The 27376-nt window shown below is 38.3% G+C and overlaps 3 protein-coding genes across 4 annotated transcripts; all 3 read right to left on the bottom strand.

Annotated features, from left to right (window-relative positions):
* Nucleotides 1-3554: 3554 nt before the first annotated feature.
* Nucleotides 3555-6540, bottom strand: LOC137953012 (patellin-4-like). Its single transcript, XM_068800188.1, has 4 exons — nt 4907-6540; nt 4679-4803; nt 4446-4590; nt 3555-4210 (listed from the first exon to the last, which is right to left on the bottom strand). The coding sequence occupies exons 1-4, from the start codon at nt 6359-6361 to the stop codon at nt 3959-3961; spliced, it is 1977 nt and encodes a 658-aa protein (XP_068656289.1). The 5' UTR covers nt 6362-6540; the 3' UTR covers nt 3555-3958.
* A 538-nt stretch (nt 6541-7078) lies between these two features.
* On the bottom strand, nt 7079-20231 carry LOC137953530 (twinkle homolog protein, chloroplastic/mitochondrial-like). 2 transcript variants are annotated; one of them, XM_068800957.1, is made up of 21 exons: nt 19756-20231; nt 19036-19169; nt 18643-18698; nt 18498-18555; nt 18282-18392; nt 18096-18179; nt 17934-18014; nt 17682-17747; nt 17347-17460; nt 15691-15738; nt 15530-15615; nt 15243-15303; nt 10086-10268; nt 9830-9961; nt 9690-9751; nt 9011-9094; nt 8558-8689; nt 8256-8352; nt 8047-8181; nt 7895-7962; nt 7079-7406 (listed from the first exon to the last, which is right to left on the bottom strand). In XM_068800957.1, the coding sequence occupies exons 1-21, from the start codon at nt 20000-20002 to the stop codon at nt 7343-7345; spliced, it is 2103 nt and encodes a 700-aa protein (XP_068657058.1). In that variant the 5' UTR covers nt 20003-20231; the 3' UTR covers nt 7079-7342. The 2 variants fall into 2 exon arrangements, with proteins under 2 accessions (XP_068657058.1, XP_068657059.1); XM_068800958.1 differs by having other exon boundaries at nt 8053-8181.
* Nucleotides 20232-21592: 1361 nt separating this feature from the next.
* Nucleotides 21593-26850, bottom strand: LOC137953164 (bystin). Its single transcript, XM_068800419.1, has 12 exons — nt 26459-26850; nt 25948-26154; nt 25728-25854; nt 24751-24802; nt 24301-24628; nt 24066-24145; nt 23879-23926; nt 23641-23787; nt 23095-23167; nt 22920-22992; nt 22620-22707; nt 21593-21833 (listed from the first exon to the last, which is right to left on the bottom strand). Exons 1-11 carry the CDS (start codon nt 26576-26578, stop codon nt 22628-22630), a joined length of 1335 nt encoding a protein of 444 aa, XP_068656520.1. The 5' UTR covers nt 26579-26850; the 3' UTR covers nt 21593-21833; nt 22620-22627.
* Nucleotides 26851-27376: the final 526 nt, after the last annotated feature.

Below are 27376 nucleotides of genomic sequence, written 5' to 3'. Positions count from 1 at the left end.
ATTAATGGTTCCTTGCAAGTATCAAAAGATCCTCTTAGCAGCTAGAAGATGCAACTGTGTCGAATTTTCCATGTATCTGCTAATGGGACTAACAGAATCCATTATATTTGATCTTGTTGTTGTCAAATACATTATTAGTCTTCCCACAATTTGCTTGTAAAGAGTGTTATCAACCTTCTTTCCTTCATGATCTTTATCTAAATTCAAACCAAATTCAGTTGGTGTACTCACAGAATTGCAATCCTTTATTTGAAACTTGTTTAAAATTTCTTGCACATATTTATTTTAAAAAATACAGATACCAACATGAGTTTTCATCACTTCTATACCAAGAAAATAATGCATCATTCCAAGATCAATCATTTCGAACTCAATCATCATGAACTATTTAAAGTTTTCAATCATGGCAATATCATTCCCAATGTAGATTAAATCATTCACATACAAACAAACAATAAACATCTCCAATTTTTTTGTAAAAAGTGTTTGCTCATATGGACATTTTTAAAGTCCTCTTTAAAAAAATATGCGTCTATACGACTATTTGAAGCTTGTTTTAATCCATAGAATGCCCTTCTTAATTTATACACCTTATTCTCAAATCCAAACTTCACATAACCAGGAAGTTGATCAATAAATACATGTTCTTCCAAGTCGCCACGTAAAAATGTCTATTTCACATCTAATTGGAATATAGGCCAAGAGTTTTGTACTATTAGTGTTATCACCAATCTGATTGTATCATGCCTTGCAACAGGAGCAAAGACTTCTTTGTAATCAATGTTGAACTCTTGCTTGTAGCCTTTAGCAACCAAGCGTGTCTTGTATTTGTTAACTTCACCACTCTCCTTCAGCTCTGTCGTAGACCCACTTCACACCTATGGTCTTTTGCCCTTTTAGAAGCTTTGTCAACTCCCAAGTGTTGTTTCTTTCAATGGCATCAATTTCAACATCCATAACTTTTTTCCACTTTGATTCTTTTATAACATCTTCAAAAGCTATAAGATCACATTCTAAAAATAGAGCAAAATGAGTAAGTGTTTCTTCATTGTTGTCAATTCCTTGTACCACATAATCCTCCATCCATGCAGGTCTTCTTCTAACTCGTCGAGTTTGTTGCTCATTATTAACTTCAATTGCTGCATTGCTTTGACTGGCGGGTGTTTGCTCATTCTCCATAGGTTGGACATTCTTCAAAGGTTGCCCTTTTATCATCATTTTCTCCATCAAAATCAGATTTTATTTGTTGTTCGACATTGTTTTCATCTCATATCCAAAACTTTTCTTTGTCAACGATCACATGACGATAGATGACAATTTTTTTTATGATATGATTGTATAATCTATATGTTTTTGATTGCTCATTAACACCAAGAAATATACATTTCTCACCTTTGTCATCAACTTTTCTTCTTTTCTGAATTGGAAAGTGCTCAAAAGCAATACAACCAAAAATTCTGAAGTGATCTACATTTGGTCTACGCCCATTCCAAGTTTCTTCAGGTGTCATATTTTGAACAGCAAATGTATGGCTTCTATTCCTTACATGTGTGCTCCAATTGATTGTTTCAGGCCAAAAACTTCTTGGGATAACACTTCTTGCCAAAATAGTTTGTACCATGTTTAAGATTGTACGATTCCTCGTCTCTGAAACATCATTCTATTGCAGCGTATAAGTTGTTGTAAGTTGTTTTTGGATTCCATGCTCCTCACAAAAATTTACAAATTCTTATGAGTTATATTCTCCACCACAATCACTGCGAATGATCTTTATTGGCCTGCCCGCTTCTTTTTCGACCAACATCTTGAAGTTTTTGAAAGCGAGAAAAGTTTCAAACTTCTCCTGTAGGAAATAAACCCAAGTTTTTTTACTATAATCATCAATAAACATTATAAAATAACATTTACCACCATTCGATATCGAATTAATAAGGCTGCATATATCAATATGAACAAGCTCCAACACCTTTCTTGCTCTCTAAGATTTTCCTTTTGGAAAATGATCTCGATGTTGTTTGCAAACAACACATTCTTCACAAATTTGAGAAGGACCCTGAATTTTCGAAAGACTTGTCACCTTGTTCTTCTGTTGTAGCATCTTTAGACCTCCAAAATTCAGATGTCCACAGAGAAAATGTTATAGCCATGCCTCATCCTTCAATCTCATAGAGAAACATGAGTGAGTGGTGTTGTCGAGATATAGCTAAAACATTCGGTTTGTCATCATGTTGACTTCAACAATTAAGCCCAATTTTTCATCCGAAATGTGACAAAATCCATCTTTCATATAAATCACATATCCTCTCTTGGAGTTGACCAACAATAAGCAAATTTGTTTTCAGATCTGGAAACAAAGAAAACGTGAGTAATAATTCATTTTGAGTTTTCTTTGGTGTGAATTTTTACATTTCCTTTCGCCATGACAGAAACTATAGAGTTGTCGCCAAACGTCATAGTATTGCGAAATGATTCATCCAGATCTAAAAACACTGACTTATCTCTTCACATATGATTTCTATAGCCGGTATCTATATACCACAACTACTGATGGCTATCTTCGTTCACACATGTCATTAGGAGAGAAATTTCTTATTTCTCTGTAAATTTTGATTTCACACCACGATCTCTATTCATATTAGTTCTACAATCAAACTTATAATAGTCATACCTATGACATCTAAACAATTCAATATTTGAATTGTCTGCAGACTTTGGTTTGTAACCATTTGAATGGTGCTTGTCACGACCCTTTCCTTTGAAATTAGAACCATTGATTTCTTTTGTTTTGTGATGTGTATTTTTGTCCTTCCATCTCCCTTTTCCATGACTAAGACCTTTTGGATTGGCTATTGCCCACAAAGTTTGTTCTTCCTTATCTTGTTGCACAATTTATGTTCATGAACGAACAGAGAACTTTGTAACTCATTAATTGAAAGATTGTCAATATATCTAGATTTCTCAATAGAACAAACAACAAAATTGAATTTTGGCGTTATGGATCGAAGAATCTTCTCAATTATGGTGACGTCCTTCATCTTATCATTGTGGATCCGCTTCTTGTTGATTATTGTCATTATACATGAAAAATAGTTTGTGATCGACTCACCTGATTTCATCTGAAGCGTTGCGAACTCCGTACGAAGTACTTAAAGGTGCTGACTCTTTGTCCTTGTCGATTCTTGATCGAATGGTCAATAGCTTGGAAAAGGTAGTTATTCACTTTGAGATCCTTTAATTTTAGTGCATCCAATTCGACTTTTTATGCGTTTATCAATTGAAGGTTTGCTACTGGTTCAGTCACTCCTGTGTCTACAACCTACCAATACTCTTTCGACTTCAAGAATTTCTCCATCAACATGCTCTAATGATCATAATAACCATCAAAGTGAGGAATTGCAGGTTGTATAAACGTTTCGGAGGCCATTTGCTATTGAGATGAATTCTCTATTTTTCTCTCAATACTCTCTCTCCTATTTTTTCTTGACGTAAGCTCTAATACCACTAATATAAAATCAAAAGAAAAAGATAAATAAAACTACTAAAGACAAGACAAGGAAGAAAAATATTTTTTGTTCAACATTTCCTCTAACCCACTTCTTTGCTCACTACAACTCTACGTACTTCTACAAATCTGGCATTGGGATTGAAGATTGAATCATCTTAGGAATGATCTGAAAAGAAAAAAACTATATCTATTCGTTGCTGATCAAAAAATGATCTTATCCTGTGAGCGTTAAAAAGCTTAATGATTTATAGCATCAACTGACAGCAAAGGGTATCAAATATTATTTATTCTCAACAAAAATCTCAACCAGAGCAAAAAAGAATAACGAATAAACAAATCTATAACAAATCCATTCAAGATCAAACCCCAAATTGTCGCACTAATGAATTGCAAAAGTATGTAGTTTCTTGATGGACTTTTTCTTCAGCATTTGGCCCTTTCTCTCAGAACGAATCAAGCAGGCTTAACCTTGTATCGGTAGAGTAGTTTCTTCTTTCTGAAGGCATTGATATTCTCGACTGTTAGAACAATTTTCCCTGACTCATTGTTCCTGAACGAGTTCCGAACTGCTTCGTCCTGTGCACCCATTTTCTTGCTCTTCTGAATGACGGTGGTGTATGAGCCTTCATCTGTGGGGATGAATTCCTCCTTGTAGTTCACTTCCCAACCAAGCACGATCAGGTCCCAAACTATGGTACATCCAGCCTGTTGCATAAATGAACAAGGACTTGTTGATTCAGTTTTTCAAATATTACAGTGGATAGATAGGCTTCTACTTGAGATTATAAGGACTAAGGGAGGGTGGTTTAGATTCATCAGTGTCAGCTTGGTCTCAAGAAGAAAACCCAACAATTTTCGAGGAAGAATTGGTGTGAAAGAAGTCACATTCTTCTTCTTTTTAGCATGTTAAATTACAGAGAGTTCAGGTGACAAGTGTTACCTCTGGTAGAGGAATTTCAATGGTCACAGTTGATCCGCCTTTCACCGTGACTTCCACAACCTCACCATTACCGGCAGAGAACTCGGTATCGTTCTCTCGTTTTAGGCCACCATACTGCGTAGGAATCTCATCAGCGGGAATGTATCTACAAGGAAATTTTGAACATGTTTGTCAGAGCATAAGAAGAGGAATTGCAGTTAAGAGAACGCACAGAAAACAAAAGAATAACTTACCTGAGAAGGGTTTCAGTGACTTTGGATGGGCGAGCAAAGACGAACTTGCTCTTGGTTCTTTGAGTCAAGAAGGGAGAGATAATAGCATTGAAGGCGTAGTACCAGAAAGGGACGTTGATGAATATCTGCAACAAAAAGGTGAACTGGTTAGATGAAATCCAAGTAAAATAGAAGAAATTATGACCAGATTACAAATGAATTGAGAAAAAATGGAATGGAAGTGCTCACATTCCGTGCCACAAACTCTGGATAGTTGTCCTGGAGCAAAGCAACGGCTTTCTTGGTTGCAAGCCTCAGCTCCTTCTTGGAAGGTCCAGGAGTGCTCTTCAGATCAGTGATTTGAAGCAACGAAGAGACGCCTCCACGCTTGAAATTCAGCTTCTCGATGCCCTTCTCCATCACCTGGAACCTCCACCTCAGGAACTGCTCGCGCATCTCCTCGGTTCCGAATGTCTTCCGATAGAACTCCTCGTCTTCGAAGGCCCCATAGACGTTGTAGCATACTGGGTGGCCGTCGTGGTCGACGCCGTTCATGTAAGCGACGGAGTTGAGGTTGCTGTCGAATTCCTCGTTCAAGATCGAATTGATGTTGAAAGCTTTCCGCCATAAGAGAGTATTGCGGAGCATTTCGAAGGCTTCGTTAACCTTGAATTCCCTGGCAAGTAGGAACTTCAGGAGGACTACGTCGGTGGACTCGTCGCCCTTGCTGGGCAAAAGAGGGACTCCCCAGACGGAAATGTCCTTGTCGACCTCTACAGCTTGCTCGATCTTTTCCTTTGTTTCGCCGGCCTCTGCAGCTTTTTCCTCGGTCCCCGCCCCAGGGTTCTCAATTTTTTCGGTGGCGGCGTTCTCGCTGCTTTCGGCGGCTTCCTCCTCCGCAACTGGATGGGCTTTTGCCTCTTGCTCGCCTGCGGGAGCTTTCTCCAGCACACACGCATCTGATTTTTTGTCCTTCTCCTCGGTCACATCCGCAGGTTTCTCTTCTTCCATGGCTTCTGCTTCTGAGGGGTTTTCAGCTCTCTTCTCTACCTCTTCTACAGATTTTTCATCTATCTTTTCTCCTACTTCGATTGTGCTTTCTTCCTTATTTTCCCCTACTTCGGCTGTGTTTTCGTGCTTCTTTCCACCCACTTCGACAGTGTTTTCTTCTTTCTTTTCTCCTTCTTCAACAGGCTTCTCGTCTTTCTTTTCTCCTCCTTCAACTGGCTTCTCGTCTTTATTTTCTCCTCCTTCAACTGGCTTCTCGTCTTTATTTTCTCCTCCTTCAATTGACGTTGCATTTTCTGCGGTCTCTTCTTTGGGTTTATCAGCTTCCTTCTCCCCCACCTTAGCATCCGCCTCCTTTTCCTCCTCCTTGAGGAGTAGCTTGTTTGCAAGGATCGCCTCCTCCACCTTGGCCCTGAGCTCGACCAAAGCCTTCTTCTCGAATTCCTTCAAATCAGAGAGAAAATTGCTCTCTTCTTTGAACGAGGCATTCTTCAAGATAGCAGGCGGCGTTGAGGCGTCCCCGTTATCGACATTCTTCACCCCTTCCTTCTCTTTTACGACATCCTCCTTTTTCTGGGTGTCCTCCTCAATTACTTTAACGGTCTCTTCCGCCACCGCCTTGGGTTCTTCCGGTTGAGACAGAGCAACTTCACCACTCTGGGTCGCTTCTGATTTCATCACCACCTCAACCGCCATGCTAGACTCTAGTAGCAACAGAATCAGAGCTCCCACCTGAAGAGAAAAATGAAGACGGAAAACCCTGATTGAAGAGACCCAAGACAGGACAGGGAAGCTTAATGGGTGCCTCTCCCGACTAGCTCAACACCGTTAACTCCCCTGTTTTCGGTGCTTGTGCGTTCGTTCTAGTCGCTCTTAGCGGTTATATTGCATCGAGGTTTGACGAATTCAAAGCATCTCCGCAACGGTCGATTATCTGGCACCACCGCCAATGAGCCGTTGGGATTCCTTTCTAGGATTTTGCAAGGCTGGATGACAGCCCGAAAAGGCGTGTAAAAGAATCGCCATGGGTCCGCATTGCTTTCTTCTGTTTTTTTCTTGAAAACGAGGCAAAAATACTAATTACACCTACTACATGTTCGACAATTTCCCTCTTTGGGATTCCGAATCTTTCACGAGTGGCCAGCACCTCGCCCGCTTTGGTTGTAAACGATGGAAGTGGGAAATGCGTTTGGAAGAAAGTTTCTTTTAGCTGTTGGGCATTCGCTGTCTGCATTGAGACCGCGACAGCTCTTTTATTCTTTCCACTCATTTCAGACGGAAATGGTGGAACAACCAAAGCTCACACAAGATAACACCATCTAGACGAGGAAAATTTCTTGTGCCACGACAAACCCAGAAACCACAAGAACACGATGCTGAAGGAAACTAGGACTTGAATTGGAAGAATATAATCACTAGACAGCACAAATATATGTTCTCTGATGGTCCAACGTTTATATTTACAAAATATGAACAACTTACAAGCTTCCAGACCCGGATTTGCTACAGTATGGAGTCAGCACATTTGACCCATGAATACATTGGAAGATCAATATACAACAGGGGGGAATTGTCCCCACACCAATGCGAACGCTCTCGATCGTGGCAGTTGGAGAAGAAGAAGAATTTCCTCATCTCAGAACAAAACTGGATATTGAGCTTTCGTTCTATACAGATTCATCCTCTTTTTGTCCTGTTAATCACAGGCTGTTTCTCTATATCCTTAAACTCTCCTGTGGCTCTGCAGAGACAAATTATGATCAAAGAGATCAGATAACAAATATATAATTTTCTCCAAGTAAGAAATGAGAAAATTTCACATAACATTAGCTGTCAATTCATGGGAGATTTTAGCGTTGGCAAATGGTTCAATCGATGTTCTCAAAAAAAAAAAAAAAAAACACACTGATTGGAGAAATTATTTGAGCCTAAATTAGTAACATCAGTCACTTCGTCTACATGATCTTGATGAATAGCTCTGATCAACAAAATCCAACATCTAGACTTTCCAAACACTTTCACATAGAGAATGTTTCCCTAATAGCAAGTTATTTACAGAGACTGCCATTTTGTAGCTCCTGAGTTAAAGAGCCAGTCATACTATCATATAAATGTGTGCATGTGTGTGTATACATACTTATTTAACTAGACAGACAGAGACAGACAGAGACAGAACAGAACAAAGGAACCAAAAAAACAAACGGCACAAGTAGATGAAGAATGACACACCTACTGTATGATAAAATGGCCTCTCCAATCTTTCCTACTACCTTATTCCTCACCTTCCTCACACAAATCTGCAAACAAATGCAGATACAGGTTAACAAAAAATATATTTCTCCAATAACACGAAAAGATCCTAATTTCATGACTTTATCAACCTTAACTTCATCTAAGGGCCCAGAATCTGGATCTCGATTCCGATGAACTACAATGCCATTATCACATTTGTTTATAAAATGAGCACTTCCACTTATATCATAAAGATTAGGAGGTCCACCAGTCCAGTTTTGTAGCTGCGAAGGAATGAAAATGTTAATAAATTGTCATCAGATTGGGACAAGGATTGCTACAGATGTTGTTTGGTTACCTGTCTTGGATGCGCAACAAACCAGACATGGCATGCGTGATGCTGTGCAAAGCGCTTTATCCTTGTAAGCATCTGACTCACATATTCCGTCTCTGTCCTGTGACCAGATATAGAACAAAGAGCAATGTCATATATGAAGGATCTTTATTAAGGCTACACTTGAGAACAAACAGGCTACCACCAGGTGATATAGTCCATCTACAGATACTCCAAATGACATGATAAACACCAACTGCGAAGACTTTAGACAACTCAGATCAAGAGAAAAAAAAAAATAGTAAACTGGAATGCAATCAACTTACTGGTTTGATGGACGTTGATGATCTAGTTCGTTGTATGGATCAATCACTAGCCCACGTGCCCCATATCTAAGAACTGCTACCTTCGCAAGCTCAAGAACCCATTTAATAGATGGAAGACAATCATCTTCACACCTGTTCCAGACACAAATACATTAGGGCCATTTGTTAAAGCTTGGACAGGGAACCTCTACTTATCTTTCTCCCAGTGCTTCGTTGTAGATAATTGACACTGTAGCTTGCATAAAGAAGAATATTGTTAATCCTAACAATCACAAGATAGGACTCTTTATTGGTGGTTAAGAAATAAGATGACTAGATTAACTCAATGAAGAGCTATCAATATGGGTAAGTCTGCTAGTCAGATGAATAGTGTAGGATCATGTGCTGGATTGCTTTCAAGTTCCCTGTAACTAGCAGATATAAAGATTCAAACAATTAAAAAAATGAACTCACCGTATGAGATAAAATGTTTCATTCAACCATTCTTTTCCATGATTTAGTTCCTCAGCACTCATTCTTTCAGCATCTCCTCCATAACTGTTGGTGGTAGCAAAGAAAACCAATGCAAAGTTAAAAATAGTAAGATTCTGATCAGGAATATTCAATTTTAAGGAAGTAACCCAGAGGAAACTAAGTTAAAAATAGTAAGATTCTGATCAGGAATATTCAATTTTAAGGAAGTAACCCAGAGGAAACTAATTTTGCAAGCCAGGACAGAATAATTTTGAATTGGGCCAGACCAGACTCAATATTTGGAGGCTAGCTAAATCCGGTCAAGCCATTTCCACTGTTAAGCAAACATGCTAGATGCTGTATGCTGATATCAATGCTGCAAAAATATTTGTAAATCATGTTAACTATCACCATTTATATACTCTCACATGCAATGCCACCCTCCCCATTATGACATCTGTAGGACAGTTGCACCAGTGGCTTGAATTTACACCTTCATAAAGAAGGGCTTTATAATGTGCATCTCAAAAAGCTTTCTTCCATGATTTTTGATATTAACATTGCATTAGTATATCTCAAAGCATGTTAACCACCACCACTGCAATATTCTTACAGGTAAATGGCAGTGACCTAATTGCGACATCTTGAAAAGTAATTACACCAGGAGCCTGAAATTTACCTTGCCGTGAAAAAAGGCTTTCTGATGTACTTCTCCATAAGCTTCCTTGCATGCTCCCGAACCTAAATATTGAGAAAATAGATTTAACCATGAATGACATGGTCTAAAACACTGATATCTTCAGTATAAAACCAACTTGCCTGGTTCTCCATTGAGCAAACAGCAAACTTCCAACCTTTACTTTCATTGAGATTGACCATAAGAGCATCAATCCATTCACTCTTCCCAGAACTAGGAACCCCAGTAACAATTGTTAGCTCCCCAGGTGCAACCTGCTCAAGGTAAAATGAGATTAAAAAATGCATTTACAGAGGAAATAAAGAGATTTGGCTTAAAAATCAAATGTTATTTGTACAAGAAATACAAGAGAATTGGCTAAAGATCAAAACTACTTACCCTATAAAACTCATCTAAAGTTTTCCAACCAGATGATGCACCCATTTCGTATCCTGAGCTACGAGTATAGTATGAATCAATCTCATCAAAATAGTTATCAAATCGAAATAAACCACGGACAGGAAATAGCTCAGCACTCTTAATGACGTCTTTTAGGGCATCTGGCCCTAAATACATGAGCACCTGCAGTGAAAAGGTACGAACAATTAACAAAATATAAAACCACTATTCCACAACTATCGATGAGGAAATTTGTGCTGCAAAATCGCCCATTTACTCTATTGTGTTATGGGAACTATAAGATTTTTTAAATTAAAATAATTTTTTTTCAAAACAGTGATGCTTGGTTTTGGCACCAGTGTTCTTCTGGATGAGGTTTTAGCTCCATTAAGTGTGTCAATCAAAGATATTAATTGAGGAACCACAGTCTCACTCCATAGGAGGCAGATTGTTGCACCTCCAGCAATGTCCAGCTTGAGAATATTGTCTTGCAGGAGACGATCATCTGGATTGCAGTGAGCTTGAGTTAGGTGGCTGACTGAGGGAGACACCAACTACAAGTTCTTCCACTCAGTGCCATCAGCTCATTTCAGAAGGAAAAAAAAAATCTATCTCTGCTCTTAACATTTATGACTCTCCCCCTGATCAGCTGGAAATCTCCAACTCTCTTTCTGCCTTCTTTGTAGAGTTCTACAAGGAGGAACTGCGCCGATGTCCCTGCAGTTCATGACACTTACCCCCCCCTGTTACGGTCCCGGATCTGACACAAGGATTCTTTGGGAGGATCTGAAATCTGCCACGAGTTACGGGTCTTCCAGGCATTACTATAGGGATAGTAGGAAGACATGGGGAAGACAAAGATCAATGGAGGATGAGAGAATACGTGGGTTTTTGAGGAAAACCCTAACCTTGGATCTCAAGCCTCTTTACGCTAGATTTAACCTAATTCTTAATACTTCAATCCTTCCCTTTCTCACTACTCATATCCCTTAAATAAGGTGCACCCTGTTAGGGTTTAAGATAAAATATTACAAAAATACCCCTATAAATAAAATATTCCAAAAATACCCTTGTGACCTAAAACTGAAATAAATAAAGTAAATTAAAGAAAACACTAAAATAATAATGTTATTGCGTGCATAACATTACACCCCCCTTGGAAGACGAGCTTGTCCTCAAGCTCGGAAGTAATGTCTGTATGCCGATGTCTCCACCGGTGCCGAAGTAGCTATGACCCCCCCCCCCCCTCTGGATGCCGATAGCTATGACACCCCCCCCTCTAGATACCCAAATTTTTTTTTTTTGGCCCGGTCCGAGTTAACCTGGGTTGACTCGGTTCAGGAACCCCGGTCCGGCTCTGATACCAGTTGTTACGATCCCGGATCTGACACAAGGATTCTTTGGGAGGATCTGAGATCTACCACGGGTTACGGATCTTCCAGGCATTACTGTAGGGATAGTAGGAAGACATGGGGAAGACGAAGATCAATGGAGGATGAGAGAATATGTGGGTTTTTGAGGAAAACCCTAACCTTGGATCTCAAGCGTCTTTACGCTAGATTTAACCTAATTCTTAATACTTAAATCCTTCCCTTTCTCATTACTCATACCCCTTAAATAGGGCTCACCCTGTTAGGGTTTAAGATAAAATATTACAAAAATACCCCTATGGCCTAAAACTGAAATAAATAAAGTAAATTAAAGAAAACACTAAAATAATCTTCCTTTCCCCTTTGGGAAAGGCCCAAGGGCCAGAGGGGTTCATTGAGAAATTCTAAAAAAATGGTTGGGAGTTCCTTAAAAAGGTCATCCAGGACAGATTCAATGATTTCTTTCAGAATAATATCACCATCATAGTGCTTGGGCCGGCTTTATAGCACTCATTACAAAGTAGGACAACAGTGACTCACCAGGTGACCTCCATGCTCCATCCCATTAGTCTCATTTTCAGTCAATATAAGCTGATAACCAAGGTCCTAGCAAATAGATTGAGCAAAGTTCTCCCTAAGGTCATTAGCAATAACCAGTATAGCTTCACCAAGGGTCAGCAAATTCTTGATGCAGCCCTCTCAACCCATGAGCTTTTGCATTTCCTTCATAGAAGCAACTACTCTGGTGTTATCCTCTGTAAAAAGGTGTAAAACATGAGAAGAAAGGAAAGAAAGAGAAAAGAGACAGAAGAATAGAGGAGAAGAGTGCGTTGAATGGCACTCGATAGGGTTGAGGTCAGCCCCCTCTTCACTTTTATTTCACTTAAGTTATTTTCTGTCTAATTACAAACATACTCCTTGAGGTTCAAACCTCTATAAGTCACTAACCACACAATCCAAATGACATCAAATCTGGACTATAGAATTCTGACACCTAACTACGCTTGCTGACACTATTACAAAATTTATACAAAGAACATAAAATGACCAGAATACACCTAATTGATATTTAACATCCTCAAACTACCTTCTCAACCAACTTGGCTTTGCGAAGACCAGAGAGAGCCCTTTGGATTCTGTTAGAAAATACATCCAGGGGTATTTTGATCCTTTTACCACTTCAGTGGTTAATTTTATTTATGTAATCTTGTTCCGCATGTTAAATTATATCAGTGGTTAAATTTTCATGTATATAGGATGTATAGTTAGGGAGATATAAGGAGATTAAGGCTTATTAAGTGTATAATGGAATTTTTATAATTTGTAACTCAAAACACCTATTTAAGAAGTCTGAGAATTCGTGCACAGTTCCCAACGAAGCCTTTCAGGCTCTTCAAAAATTTCTTCTTCTCCTTTCTCCTTTTTCTCTCAATTTTCTCCTCTTCCTTCACCCAAGTTTGGATTTTTATAAATTCCTATCATCCAGCAACTTGAGCGTCTCCTTGCAACATCCTCTCTCTGACCCGAAGAACAACTCTTATAAACTCTTATAAAGTTCACACTTGCAAGCCTTCCTACTTACAATCTATCCTGATTCATTGCACTACTCCTGGCACCAATCACATTGAATCTATTGTGTGAAAGTTTCTCTGCAGGGGAACCAACTTCGCCTTCAAATGCCACTTAGTCAATTGGGAGGAGGTTTGCAACCCCGAGCACCTTGGGAGCCTTGGTATCAAGAGAATCAGAACAATGAATGTTGTTCTCCTCTCCAAATGGCTATTAAAATTCGGGACCGGAAGCGGGATAATGTGTAAAATGATAGTCCAAACAAAGTACCACCGTGGTGGTGACTCCCCGTGGTTTCCCCCCTCTTAGCCTCCAAATCGTACATCAAGCCTTTGGAAGGCTATTTGCAAGCTGGCTCCCTTGAGCTCAGGTACTCCACCCATGTTAGAAGTGGAGATAACACCTCCTTTTGGCACGATATTTGGAATATGGAAGTTAGCCTTGCTATCGCCTACCCAACCATCGATAGGTTGATCGCAAATCCACTTGTAACTGTAGTAGACTCATATTTACAGAGCCTTAGGCGAGCTCTCAAAGATGATTAGTTAACTGAGGCAACGAGCCTCCTTGTCCTCCTTAATCCAAATACACTAAGGGCAGGGAGTTGGACCATGGTTTGGAATTGCAATCCCTTTAGGAGCTACATGGTGACCTCTCAATATGCATTCTCAACCCCACCTAAAGAGACTCACTTCCTATTGTGTGCCAGCAAGGATAAAATCCTCACAGTCGATCAACCATCTCCTCCTCCACAACCCAATCACCCAACAGATTTGATCAGCCTTCACACTTAAATTCGAGCTTCCACTTTGTTCCCTTCAGCCTTCTCTTTCCTTATGACTGTTCATGCCTTGGGTTAAAACTAAAAGAGCATTACAGGGTCCCACCTTTGTCATTATCTCCTTTAATGCATGGAACCAGCACAATAGAAAAGTTTTTTAAGGTAAGCAAACTTTTCTTTTTAAGGTAAACTTCTCTGGGAGGAATTGTTGAAACAAGCAATACACAGAGAATGAATAGCAAGAAAATGGAGAAGGAGATGAAGAGGCTGCATGAGAAAGCAACATTGTTGGGGAGTCTTGTCGACCCCTAATCTCTTTAATAAACAGCTTATGTGGTTTACAAAGAAAACATTCATATTACCCCCACTACTCTTATATCACTTACAGCCAATAAAACATGAATGAAAAAGAGTAAAAATTACATCATTGGACATGTCTAATTGACATCTTTCTAAATGGACACAATACACCAAAGTAAAATTACCAAAATACTCCTGAATTTTAACAAAACATACATCCTATCTTCCTTGTTCAGTAATCAAAAGAAATTGGCATTGCATTGTCCAGCCAACAACTAGGACCCCCTCTTCAGGACTGGTTAAAATTAGATTATGATGGCATCTCTAAGGCGAATCCTGGACATGTGGGTGGTGGGGTGTTGTTATGAACTCGGAGAGTATCGTGGTCCTTGTGTACTCTGCGCCCTGTGGGCAGTGTGAGTCTTCACAGTAGTTGAGATTAGGGCTTTCCTCCAGAATCTCAAGTTATACTTGGAGAAAACTGGGACCTATTTAGTGGTTGAAGGTGACTCTTGGGTGGCCTCTGAAGTGCCCATTTCTTGGGTCTTGAGCAAGAAGACCTCATCAAGAGTGGTTCTTGAAGTATATTAGCGAGATCGAGGGAATCAGTATATCCAAAACCATCCGTCAGTAGATGTTCTGCAGAGTGCCAACAGAATGGTCAATAGCTTAGCTAGGGAGGAGTCGATGCCAGCAACACATTTTCAGTAACCCCCCACCCCCTTATTATTCTTTTGAATAAGTATTTTGACTTCTTTTTGTTCTTTAGCTGCTTTGTAGTTTCTATTTCTTAGCTTCCTTGTTTCTCCTAGTGCTTGTATATCGTGCCTCTCTTGTATTCTTGGGCCCTCTAAATGATTTAAAAAAAAAAAATCTAGGGTATCAATTTCATGGCCTAGTGTCCCAGTGGGTCACATAAAATGAACTACAGAACAGTTTTTTTTTCTTGCAGGCCAAAGCTTAACTTTAAATATTTCTTTCTTTAAAATGAAAGGGCTATCAGATCAAAGCGGTTGTACCTCATCTAAGTGACATAACCTATTAAAGTGCATCATTCTAGTGCTCATATGATGTTCTTAAACCCATATTCTTGTCAATATGATGCATGAAATATCCAAAAGCAATACAAGCCCTAACCTCATTTGCGTCTTTGCAAATCTCAGTTGCATTTTTCTGAGGCCACCTAACTCGCCAACATCTGCTAGTTTACAATATCACAGGATCAAATGAGATATTGAAAAGTAAAGAGCACTTTAAGGAATATCTTTGCTTAAGAAAAATATAAAAAGGCCACCTAACTAGCCAAAATGTTCAAGTTTACACTATCACAGATCAAATGAGAAAATGGAAAGTAAATAGCACTTTAAGAACTAACTTTGCTTGAGATCAAATATGAAAGGCAAAAAGGTTACAAGAACATGAACCTTTCCCGGCCAAGACGACGTGCAAGCTCCTCAGCCAACGCCTGTCCAGCTGCATCTGCATCTGTTGCTAAAGTAATTCGAGATGCCTACCGCTACAGATAATAAGTGATGGGCATTGCCAATAAGCATATCACCACATGTCATAAAGAACCATGCCATACCTTCTCAAGGTAGTCCTTACAGTTCCATAAATACTGATACTTTTTGTCCTAGCTTTACAGAAAACATCAACAAAAGTTAGGTGTCTGCTATATACATAACAATTTTCCTAGTGTGGTTACAGAAAGTATTAAAGTTAGAAGCATAGGGTAGCACCCCTTCCATGAGTGCATTAGTATACCTTATTTCAAATAAAAGACACCTGACTCTGGACTAAAAAACAGCAGAAATGCATCATTTTATGCTTTTGTGAAATCACTGGCTGTGTCACTCAACATTATTAGCCTAGGCAATAATTTGTTTATAACTTAAAATAGATCATACCCACATTTTTAAAAAATTATTGATTAAGTTTGCTAATGTTGAAGAGAAGATATGGAAGGCTCTTACTCTCACAGTAAGAAGTCACACAAAGCCAGAATTAATATGGTGGAGTTTTACAGGAGTCTCACAGAAGGAGGTCTCACAGAAGAGTCTCGATTTAAAGGTGCTTTAATTATGTTAGTCTTCTATTTATGTTGAGTTATTTAATTATGTTATGACTTATCTTTAAGTGTTAGAGTTTGGGTGTAATTGGAACAATTGTTTTTTAATTGTAATTGGCCTCTACTACTTTTTTCTATTATAAATAAGGGTTCAACGTACTCAGATTACATCAAGTCAATGAAATTTTTCTTTTTTCCAGAAATTCAACAAAAATATTATACATTAAAGAAATACATGAGCAAAAATAGAAATACAAAGTATCTAAACCCCAACGGTACAAGAAAGAAAAAATTCAGCTTAATTGCATTGAAAAGCTTGCATCAACGGCTAAGAAGACTACCACAACATGCACAAAGATCAAACAAAAGGAGACAACTAATTTACACAAACGAATCATCAGAAAGATAACACTATTAACAACAGCTGCCAAAAAAAAAAAAAAAAAAAAATACAAAACAAGAAACAAGATTGAAGAGATGAAAAAGAACACATGAAATCCTAAGGGAAGAGCCTTCGATCATTCAAAATAAATAAAAAGCTCTCCTAAGAAACCCTCGCATGATGATGCATGAGGAAAGACATTAGTTCACAAATGACCAGGTTGATAGGTTTAATGCACAACTATGTTAACCTGCCAAGTTATTCAGGACGCCAACCCAAACCTGCAAAGTTGCGGCTCAAACGGTGGCCTTTTTCCTAATTGTATAAGCGGATAAAAGATCCCCATCAACATGCACTCAAGTATGATGATCAAGCCATCGAAATAAATTTCTAGCTTGTAGTCCAGCAAGTGACTACAAGCTGACAACTATGAACAGTACAATTGTCTTGATTTATTTTTATAACAATGTAAATCATTGGAGCTTAATTTTGCTAACAACAGTTAAATTGGCAATATTATATAGTTTTTCCTTCTCAGATCTAATATTTGTTCATTACCAAGCTCCCTTTGACGTTGAAATCTTAATGGTGAATTTTTTTTACTATCTTTCTCTCTCATGATTTTCATAACAGTTGCAGACAACTAGCAAAAAAATATTATCTAAAAATTAAAGAGAAAAAAACCCACTTGTTGACATGTAAAGACGGGTAAAAGAACAACAACAATAAAATTCAGAACACCATGCTTTTGACCATAAGGAGCAGAGAGAGAAAATATAGTTGCCCCAAACCTCTTCTTCTGCTGGCAACTCCTCAGAAACTTTTGCCGGTGCACCATCTGGGACACTCACACAGTTACGGAACCCAGCTTCTTCCATTGAAAGTTTATCCATTTCACCCTCAACCTATTTTCACACCAAATAGATAAATAAGTATCTACATATAAAATGACTTAGGCTATGGCTCAATGGTAACGTGGGGGCTTACTAGTGTGAGGCCTTGAGTTCAAATCTGACCGAGGATAAAGGGGGTGTATGCATGGGTAATCAATATTAAAAAAAAGTGTCTAAACATACAAAAAATAAAATAAAGAAAAACGTTTTAGTACAAGGGATGAAGATGTTACAATGATGATATCGTTTGCTTGCTTTATGTCATCGACTCCATATAGAATCTTTTCTGTGCCGCTCTCCTGGTACAAAAAGAGTCATCAAACAAAAATTTGAGACCATGTCATCAGATTGCACCCTTAAAGAAACTCCAATCAACATTTAAAAACATAATCTTGTTCATCAGATTGAATTTTCTAATGGTGAAAATTATGAAAAGAACTTCAGTTTCACTGAAATTTTTTATATGACAAAAATATTAAAAGAACCTGCCAAAACTTTTTGGACACAGTTCTGTACTTGCAACTGACAAGGCTTCCATTTCTTCTGTATGCAAAAGCAATAACAACCTAGGAAAAGAATAAATACATAAATTAGGCATGCGAAGAATCATCACGACTCAATATAATCAAACCAAATCATTTACAAACCTCATCACCCAATCTGAGTTGCATAACACCATTTCTTCTTAACGTTTCTCCTGATATCATTCGCTCATTGAAGTATTCAAGTAGCTGGAATTTATAAAAAGAAAAAAGGAAAGAAATAAACATTGAGACACTTGTAATTTCTAACCTGCCTCAGTGAAAAGCTATGTTGATTTAAGCTGCCAATACCTCAGGACATAATGGCTCTAGATTAAGGTTTTCCTCTGTAATTATTCTGTAGGAGTTACTTTTTGATGTCATCTTATTACCAGCACTCTTTCTTGCAGATAGTCCATACGCCTGAAAATAAAAAGTATTTATCTCAACAAAGGAAATTTTTCTATTTTTAATTTTCTTAAATATATCTCCATAAAACTGTCTTCAACAACGCAAAAAAAAACTTACCGAGACACTGCCTTTCCATCCACATTTAGCTCTAAAACATGACCACATAGCCAAGTTTCTAAAATAGACAAAAGAAAACCGTTAACCAACAAATCAATGGCCAACAATTCAAAAAATAAGGACTCTCTCTTTCTCATTCTCCTACCCATCTTCACGGATAAATAGAGAAAAACTTCTTTCCTTTGAGTCACCACCTGCACACTGTTTTAGAGGTTATTATATCCGCAACTACAAAAGGAAATGCTGATCCTCACATTAGAAAATAGAAAAAATAGTATCTAAACAATCGCGACAAGTAATATGACAATGAAATTTGAAAGTGCGTTGTCAGTAACATGCAAGCCAACACAGAGCACAAACGCACAGGATGTCTGATAAAGATACTTCTTGAGTGTCCCGAACAGAGCATATAAGCAAGTAAAATGAAATGGTATCAGGCAACTACTGAGCTTACACCAAATAGATGCAAGAAGTCAAACCAAAAGAGCAGCAGAAACAAAACGTTCAAGTTACTAATAAACAAAGGAGCAGCAGAAACCTGAGGGCACAACATGCTACCGTACTGTCCAGGCTTACAAGTGCCACAGCTTATTCCTTCGGCCTCTAACCTCTTTTTCAGTACAGCAAGTCGTGCAGCAACACGAGTCTCATCCTCTAGTGTCTGCAAATGAGCTTTTTGCAGGAGCCGGAGAAAATGAAAAATAGCATTATAAAAAAGCAGAGTAATATCAACGGAAAACATTTAAAAAGGGAACTACATCAATAACCATCATTGCAGAGCGGAAAATTTCATTTTTACTGAAATGAGAAAAAAATTCAGTAAAAAATCGGATGCTGCCCGCCAAACAACCAACTAAAGACGTTAAGGGGAAGAACCAAGCCTCTATTGATCAAACTACGATACAACAAAACTGACAGACAGAAGACTTCCATCCACTAAAATAACCACATGACAACATGACACATCATAAGAAACAAGCTCTATAGCGAGCAATGAGAACAACCATAAGCAAAACTCAACGTATTTCGAACAGGAAAAAAACAGGATCAAATGAAAATTTCTAAGAAATAAGATTGAAACATCTGAAACCTTATGTTCATTCATAAGTCGATAAAAGTAACAGGGGACAAAGAGGAAACGAGATAACTTGATCAAGAAACGAAAAGCGGGTAGGCCCAAAAGAGTGCAAAAGTGACAGCAACAACAGACTATGAATCTAGAACACGAGAAAAGAAAAGATGGAATTTTAAGAAATACCTGTTCCTGGTATCATTACAGAGGCAAGCGAGAAAAACCTGGAATTTCTCAGGGAAGCGGGCGCTCGAGGAGGCCGAATTAAGAGTCTACCCCTGTCAGCATAGGAAACGTGACTGAAACGGTGAAGCGATGAAAGGGAGAAAGATAGTGCTGCGGATGAAGAGGAAGACTTGAGTAAGAGCTTGTGAGCCATTAATACGTTTGATGAAAGGAGAGTTCGCAGAGGGGGATGAGAGAGATGATGCATCTCTTTCGACTATAACTGGCCTCAACCTTCCATGGGAAGAAAGAGAGGAAAAGGGGCGATAAAAGGATTAACGAAAAAAATCCTTGATGAACAGAAGAGACAAACTGACTGGGGCTTTGCTGATTTAGGGTGGTAAAACGACTGTGAAGACTGAACTACTCTTCGTCTCTCGGTTGGGAAGAGTGGACTCCAGCAGCTCTGCTCAGCGCGATCGACGGAAGACTGTTGTTGCTACAAACACACAGGTAACTTGATTTGTGCTCTCATTGCTTGATTTTCACTTATTACTTAATTATAAAATTACAAAAAGAGTAATTTATTTTATATTTTATTGTAATTTACTCTTAATGATTATTAATAAAACATAATTTTCTTGTAGGCTTCTATGTCTGCTGTTGTTAGATTCATAATAAATATCAACCCAAGGTGTTAAAAGTTTACATTCTGAAGTGCTCACATTGCACTTCAGAATCCAAGAAAATTATTAAACATAACCAGGAGGCCGATCACAGAGGACTGTTCGAACAGCGAGGGGGAGGGTGAAAATCAGGCCATCAATGGTGATTTTCACCCTCTCCCCCTCTCTGTTTGGACTTGCTCCCGACCAAACAGAGCAGCTAAGGACACGCTAGAGAGAGTATAATACAAGGGACACTCCGAGACCTAAAGCAAGTAGCTCCTTGGCCAAGGCAACCAACTTCAGTTTCTTCGACGGAGAATGGACGGAACTGAGGCCGTCCGTTAGACGGAGAGAGAGGCAGAGCAAGCCGTGTAAAGAGACGTGCCGATGCTCCCGTCCGGAGGAGGGACAGGGAAATTGAGGACTCCAGTGAATCCAAGGATGATGGTACATAAGACAACTCTCCTTACTCTGCTCTGGTCGATGGAGTTTCGGAGGATGGGGGAGGAGCGTGCTTGGAATTTCTGTGATGCTCTCTTGTAATTTCTGCTATGTTTTAGAAATAATCAATTAACAACCTCTAATTATAAGCCTGGAAAGAGGTTAATGGAATCAAAGAGGAAGAGACAGAAGACAAACAGGGAAGCCGAAAAAGAAATAACCAAAGAATCGATCGACAACAAGTGAGAAGTAGTTGTCCTACCATGAATCAGTTTGAATTATATATGGAGGAAATTTTCTCTCTGAAACATGGAACCAATGAACCAAGTCCTCCACTTTGGCTTTTCTAGTATCACGACAGTAAACTACAGAGAAGACGAAGCTCAGATTTAGTAAAACCAGAGAGCGGAGATCTCTTTTAGCGGCGAAAGTACGCAGGCAGTCGCTATCTGAATAGCTCTCTGAAACATGGAACGGGCTTGATAACAAGTGAGAAGTAGTTGTCAAGGCAGAGTCTCTGATTTAACAAGGGATTTTATAGAGTATTGCAAAAAACTCATTTACATGAAGTGTTTTTGGAAATTTATACACGTTCACGGCAATAAAATGTTGTTCGAGCTGATGGCGTTCTAAACATTGCAGGCAAAATTATTATAAAAAAACAGTTAAAATATTATGAGCAGCAGTGGAGCAAACAAGCTTTCTCCGAATCAAGGAAATGAATTTATCACCTCCGGAATAGTCGACACAAGAAAAATATATTCCTGAATTACCAACAATGATAAGTTTAGCAATATCGATACACGTCTCAGTTACAAATTAAAAGAACAAGAAAACAACCCAGCAAAATTGTACGACTTCACAACTGCTCAAATAACAGAAAAGCTGAGAGAACCCATGAATCTGCCTTGAAATTTAGGAGACCACTCATTCCGATTCCAAAAGATTGTGCCAAGGGAGCAGGATTTTGTCTACTTGGTGTGATGATTTCTGGCAGTGGCAAGATATACTTGTATTAGGTTAAATTGAAATAGGAATATAAACAATTCATATAAGATGTGAACCAGAAAAAAAGCTCAGATTTGTTTATACCGTGTCAAACACTTTTGCTAAAATCACAGAGCACAATAGTTCTACTTCTCTGCCTTATTCACCCCACTTCAATTATAATGGAGCATCCTTATATTTCAGACGAAACGTTCTTTTGAAATGACATTTCAGTCAATAGTTTTGACAATAGAAAAACACTGAAAGCAACTACTCACAAGGGATCTCATGTCCATTGATGCAGAGAGAGAAGAACAATCCAATTCTTCCCACTAAAACTGAATTTTGATAATGTAGTGAGGTAACATAATATCAAGAATGCAGACTTCGGGCTCAAATTTCCAAAATAAGCTATAAATTAAGCTGAAAAGAAAGATCACGGGAATAACTAAGTTAAACTAGCACAACTTTAAAAAGTAATCAAGTGTATTATGAACAGAAATGAGGAACTTCAGCCCCCAGCTAAACCCCAATTGGCCTAGCTTGGATTGCCAATAAACACAACCAACCCAACGTAAATGTTGTAGTTGTAAATATTTAGGTTAACTATATATCATGTTCTTGGTCGTCCTAGGAACTAACCAGTCAATTTGCAAACGGGACGGTGGCAGATGCTGACTTGCTGCCTACACCTGATATAAACCCAGTTCACCCACAACAAAACATAGACAATACGTATAGAATGTGAAGTGTAACAGATAAGTTAGTAGGGCCCTAAAAAGTACATACCATGTGATTCAGTCCTCTTCCATTGGAACTTCAGGAATATCCCACCTATCCTCTTCAATTGTCTTGTTGATAACAGAAATTGGGGACAGTAAGACTAGTCAAGGAAGCAAGAAATAGCGACTAAAAGGAGGAATTGTCAGCATGCCGTGATATCCTATTAGTATATCATGATGGTTTGTTTACCTGAAGTAAATACAACACTAAGCTAAAAATGATGAAAAAGGAAAAAATAGAACAAGATATGCAGTGAAAAAATAGGCACATAAATCCCCGGAGATGATTAATTTACAAAAAGGATATCAATAGACATGGCATCATCCTCATCCCCACGGTTACGGCTATTTTTGAGCTCCCTACGAATTTCAGGTGTCACCTACAAAAGGAATTCATAATAATCATATACCTCATCTGTTTTAGATACCAAGTTTATTTTTCTCAGAATGAGTCAGCAATTGTAATGAAAACCGGTTCTTACCAAATGGTGTTTCTGGTATTGAATCAGACGATCAAGATTTACTTTATCATCTTTGGGAAGTTCATTCTTGTATCTGCACAAATTTGTGGGTATCAACTCCAAAAATGAAAAGAGACACTTAAAACCAACAAAATAATGGAAGAAACGGAAACATAGATAAGATATTAAGGCCAAAACAGTTTCTGAAATGAACAAAATATTCCACGCAATCATGATTTCATAAAAATGTAAATGGCGAGCAATGTGGATATGTTAACCATAACCTACGAAGGCAGAAAGAAGACTAAATGAAGGGAGTGCACTTTCTCAAGAGGGAGTTTTGGTCTTAAGTAAGGTAGAGCTACCCAGTAAGGTGAGCTGTTGTTGTTCGGGGTGAAATGCATGGGGGTGGGATGGGTGGTTCTCTTGTGAGATCTTGCTTCAAATCTCATTAGGTTAGCTGTAATGCATGCGTGAATTAACATTCAGAAAACAGAAATAGCGATGTGCAATCATGATTTTTCATTATGTAGACACCTGTAATCAGAAGCTCTTAAAGAACTGTACCTTTGTACAAATGCAAGAAGAGACTGATGCCATATCACAGGCATGATCCTTGTGTCATCCAGAAACCTCACAAAATGTGCTACAACAGCATCTAGCACACGATAAGGCAAAGCATACTTCTTATCCAAAAAAAGCTTTATGAAATAGCTGCAACAGATTGGTAAGGGGAAAAAAAGAAATTCAATTCTATTTCTGATAGTTTTGAGCTCAAATATTTGTATCAATTTAACCAAATTACCTAGTTGTGCCGCAATAATCCATCTCTGCCAACTTCATCAATGCAGCACTGAAGACCAATTAAGCAGATGCATCAGATATCTCAACAAAAAGAAGCTAGGTGTTCACACAAAACAAAGAAATAAAGATAGGTAATCATTTCCGTTTAAACCACTACAATCTCAGTTGGTACCATAAAAAAAGAATACCTGGAATGAAGTGGTGGAATTGAGACTTTCTGAATGATACTACCAACAATCACAGCTTCTCTTAGACTGCAAGTACCTGACTGTTAACAGAAAAAAAATGAAAAAAGTTCCTAGAGAACAGAGAAATAAAGTACAAAAAGAAATTGAACAATTTCAAATCACATCTAGATAGATTACAGAAAACTTCCATTTTTCCCTTCAAAACTAAATTCATGGGCAAACAAATTCTACATACCTGACATAGTGGTAACAAAATCCCCTTGAAGAAAGCTGCTGGCTTATAAAGAGACTTTTTCAAAGCTTGATATAAAGCAAAATGAAGCCTTTGATTCTTCCGAATATCATCTCTAACCCTTGGGAGAAGGACTAGGTTGTAAAATCGTTGGGCCTTCTTCACTCCCAAATTAGAAGCAAAAATTCTTGTTGCCTGGTACATGGCATTTGGTGACCACTTTTCAGGTTCTGTCAAATACAACACATCCTCCCAAAGTTCAAGTGATGGAATATGCTTGAATGCTTTGGGCATTTTACCAGTTGTGTATCTACTTAGCAATTTCCCAACCCTGCAATATATTGGAGGGAAACTGTTGATCAGGGTTAAGAACACTGGACAAAACATCAGAATATGTTTTGTGTGTGATTAAAATAACAATCAAAGAGACTCCATTTTCATTTGAGAGAGTACCCCTTGTATAATTCTATGATGGAGTTATCCAATTTAGGCATCGGTCTGATTTCTGTTGACAATTAAAGAAGAAAAACAGCAGTTAATAAAGAAGACAAGTTTTTGAGGATAGCATGAAAGAAGAGTCTATAAATACAAAAAATACCATAGGAACTGGATCCATTATGACAGTGCAGAGGATAATTTTCAAGCAAAAAGAACTAGGATCTTAGGTCTTGCATAATATTTTATCAACTTATTTTCAATAAAAAGTATTTATTACTTTTTTTCAACTGAGAAGAAATTTCCATGTTAAGTGTATGCTGAGCACCAGAACTTTTACAGTTGTCCCGTGGAACCTCTGATGTGCTAGAAATACACACTTTTACAAAAAAAAAAAAGTCCAGATTTCTCAGAGGAATCATTGAAGCCTGTGTTCACTCAGTTCTGTTCTGGTCAAATCTCTCATGTGATTTGAAAGAGATCCCTGGACCTCTTATAAAAAAAAAAAAACTGGAGACAAATTGCTGCCCTTGTGAAGTTATCTGGGACTACAGTTGTGCTGTTTTAATTCTATACTCCAGCCCATCGGTATTAAAGATTCTCTTGAAGCTGAAACTATGGCAACCCTTCAAGGGCTAAGCTGTAATCACCCTTATTGTGGAGGGTGATTCCAAAATTGTAGTGGACTGGATGAAGAACTCAGTGGAACCCCCTTGAAGGTTTGACCATCTTTGGGCTGAGGCTGGTGACCTTGCCCAAGAGCTAGATATTTTGGGCTTCACGCTAGTAGGTCCACTAAAGCAGTTGTGGATTCTCCTGCTAAAAAGGTTCGAGGCATCAATATCCTGTTGTAGAGCATGGTGAGCCACTTCAGTTTTTTTTATTTGGTTTCTTTGGGGGCGTATTTTTTCTTTATTGCTTCCTTCTTCAGTAAATAAACTGTGCATCATTCAAAGTAATAATAAAAATGATAATAAACAAGGTAAATAAGCTACCTGAACTGACTTCAGCATCCTTCTCCTTTATCTTTTGAATGATAAGATCTGCCAGTGTAAGCTGTGGCCCAGTATCATTGGACATGAATGCTGACAATATCCTCTCATCTTCTTCATCAATTTCTTCCTAGAAAAAAAAATTGAGCAAAACTTACATACAGCCGAGCAATTTCACGCCGCAAAGATAACAATAAATGTCACTAATAGAAATTGAACTCACTAAGGCACCATCATATTGACTCTGAGTCTCCGAGAAACCATCAAAGCCTTCGTCCTCACAATAATCATCATCACTATTGTCTAATGCAGCAGTTGGATCTTCAGTCACAGCAGAAAAAGAAGTTTGCTTTCTGCTTTCCTCTTCTATTTCCTTCTGCTGATTTATTGCTTCCTTTAAAATCTTCGCTGTCATATTGGAGGCAACAATCTGCAAAAAGAACAAGGCAAACAAAAGATACAAAATTTTATTTAAAAACCAGTGACAAAGAGGACCAGGTAGGTCAAAAACGATAACAATGATACTCTAAACTGCAAAAGCAGACCCACTTATACTAAAATAATGACAATGATCTTCAATGAGAGGAAATACCCAAGAAAAAACAGGACGACATGTGGGAGCAACACTAAAACAGAGAGTACAAGAGTTGAAAATAACGACAGTGATAAGAAAAAACATAAAAAGACAACCATAAAGGAGAAGAAAAACAAAACAAAAAAAATTGGGAAGTTACTTTCTCTTCTTTCTGGTGTTGTTTGGGAGGTTTAGACCGCTTGTGAGAGAAGGAATCATCTTCAGCGTCAATCGCGGCCCTTCGTTGCTGTTGTTGCTGCTGTTTTCTCTTCTTCCCCATCAGGAACTATAGTAGTTGGTTCTCTTGCACTGACAAGTTTCGAAGTCCCCTGAAAAACCTTAAAGAGATGCAGAGAAAAACAAGTCTGTCACTCGTGACCCAAAATCTTGAAGGTCGACCAGCAGAGAAGACGACAAAATCCTCCCCGATATCTAATCGCAGCACCAAAGAAGAAGAGCAAGGCTGAAATTAAACTTCCTACTTGCTGAAATTGCAGTAATGTCTGGAGAAGAAGAGAAGAAAGAAAACGAGAGAGAAGGCTCAAGGCAGAGTAGAACGCAGCAGCTCGTTAGGATCAGACGTCGACTCCAAACCTAATAACCTTTATATTAACTCACTTAATAATTACCGTAGTGGCCAAAATGCCCCTCTCACATTCAATATAAAAGTTAAGTTTTTTCCACTTTATTTTGAGAGGTTTGTTAGAACATTGAATTTAGAAGAAAAATTGCCCACTGTAATTGTATGAGAATCTCTTTGAGAAATTGTAATTGGGTATTATATTTGGCTTAAAAAGAGTCGGAATCTCTTTTGTAGTTTTAGCTAATAAAACATATTACTGAAATTAATCCTAGAGTTCTTGGGTGGTGATTACCATTACGAACACCAAGAACAAAAAATCTCAGCTTCATTATGGTGTATGTATTTTTTTTTATATCTCTCAATTTTACATTCGCAATTAACACTTCTATTTATCAGGGAAGTTTGTGCTATTTGCCCAAAATCCCATTAAACCTTCCACCCATTCTCTGTAATTTTTCCCCCTGGCTTTATCTTAAGGTTTTCATATTCATTTGT

The sequence above is a fragment of the Aristolochia californica genome, unplaced genomic scaffold, assembly GCF_029961685.1.
Source record: "Aristolochia californica isolate CCGP_79_NKW_82.1479 unplaced genomic scaffold, dmAriCali1.0.hap1 SCAF_16, whole genome shotgun sequence".
Lineage (NCBI taxonomy): Eukaryota > Viridiplantae > Streptophyta > Magnoliopsida > Piperales > Aristolochiaceae > Aristolochia > Aristolochia californica.
This window is presented reverse-complemented; position numbering and strand designations above follow the sequence as displayed.

Bases quoted from the DNA above. Each gene is read 5' to 3' on its own strand.
- LOC137953012 (XM_068800188.1), bottom strand. From the start codon at position 6,361: ATGGCGGTTGAGGTGGTGATGAAATCAGAAGCGACCCAGAGTGGTGAA. The intron at 4,591-4,678 runs GTAAGTTATTCT...ATTTCCTTGTAG, and splicing joins GTCACTGAAACCCTTCTCAG to ATACATTCCCGCTGATGAGA. The intron at 4,211-4,445 runs GTAACACTTGTC...TTTATGCAACAG, and splicing joins TTGAAATTCCTCTACCAGAG to GCTGGATGTACCATAGTTTG.
- LOC137953164 (XM_068800419.1), bottom strand. From the start codon at position 26,578: ATGGGGAAGAAGAGAAAACAGCAGCAACAACAGCAACGAAGGGCCGCG. The intron at 24,629-24,750 runs GTACTCTCTCAA...AATATATTGCAG, and splicing joins ATCATAGAATTATACAAGGG to GGTTGGGAAATTGCTAAGTA. The intron at 23,927-24,065 runs GTATTCTTTTTT...ATTGGTCTTCAG, and splicing joins ATTCCACCACTTCATTCCAG to TGCTGCATTGATGAAGTTGG.
- LOC137953530 (XM_068800957.1), bottom strand. From the start codon at position 20,002: ATGCATCATCTCTCTCATCCCCCTCTGCGAACTCTCCTTTCATCAAAC. The intron at 17,461-17,681 runs GTAACATCTTCA...GTGTGAAAATAG, and splicing joins AAGCAAACGATATCATCATT to GTTGAGGGTGAAATGGATAA. The intron at 10,269-15,242 runs GTTAGGGCTTGT...TTTTCACTGCAG, and splicing joins TTTGCAAAGACGCAAATGAG to GTGCTCATGTATTTAGGGCC.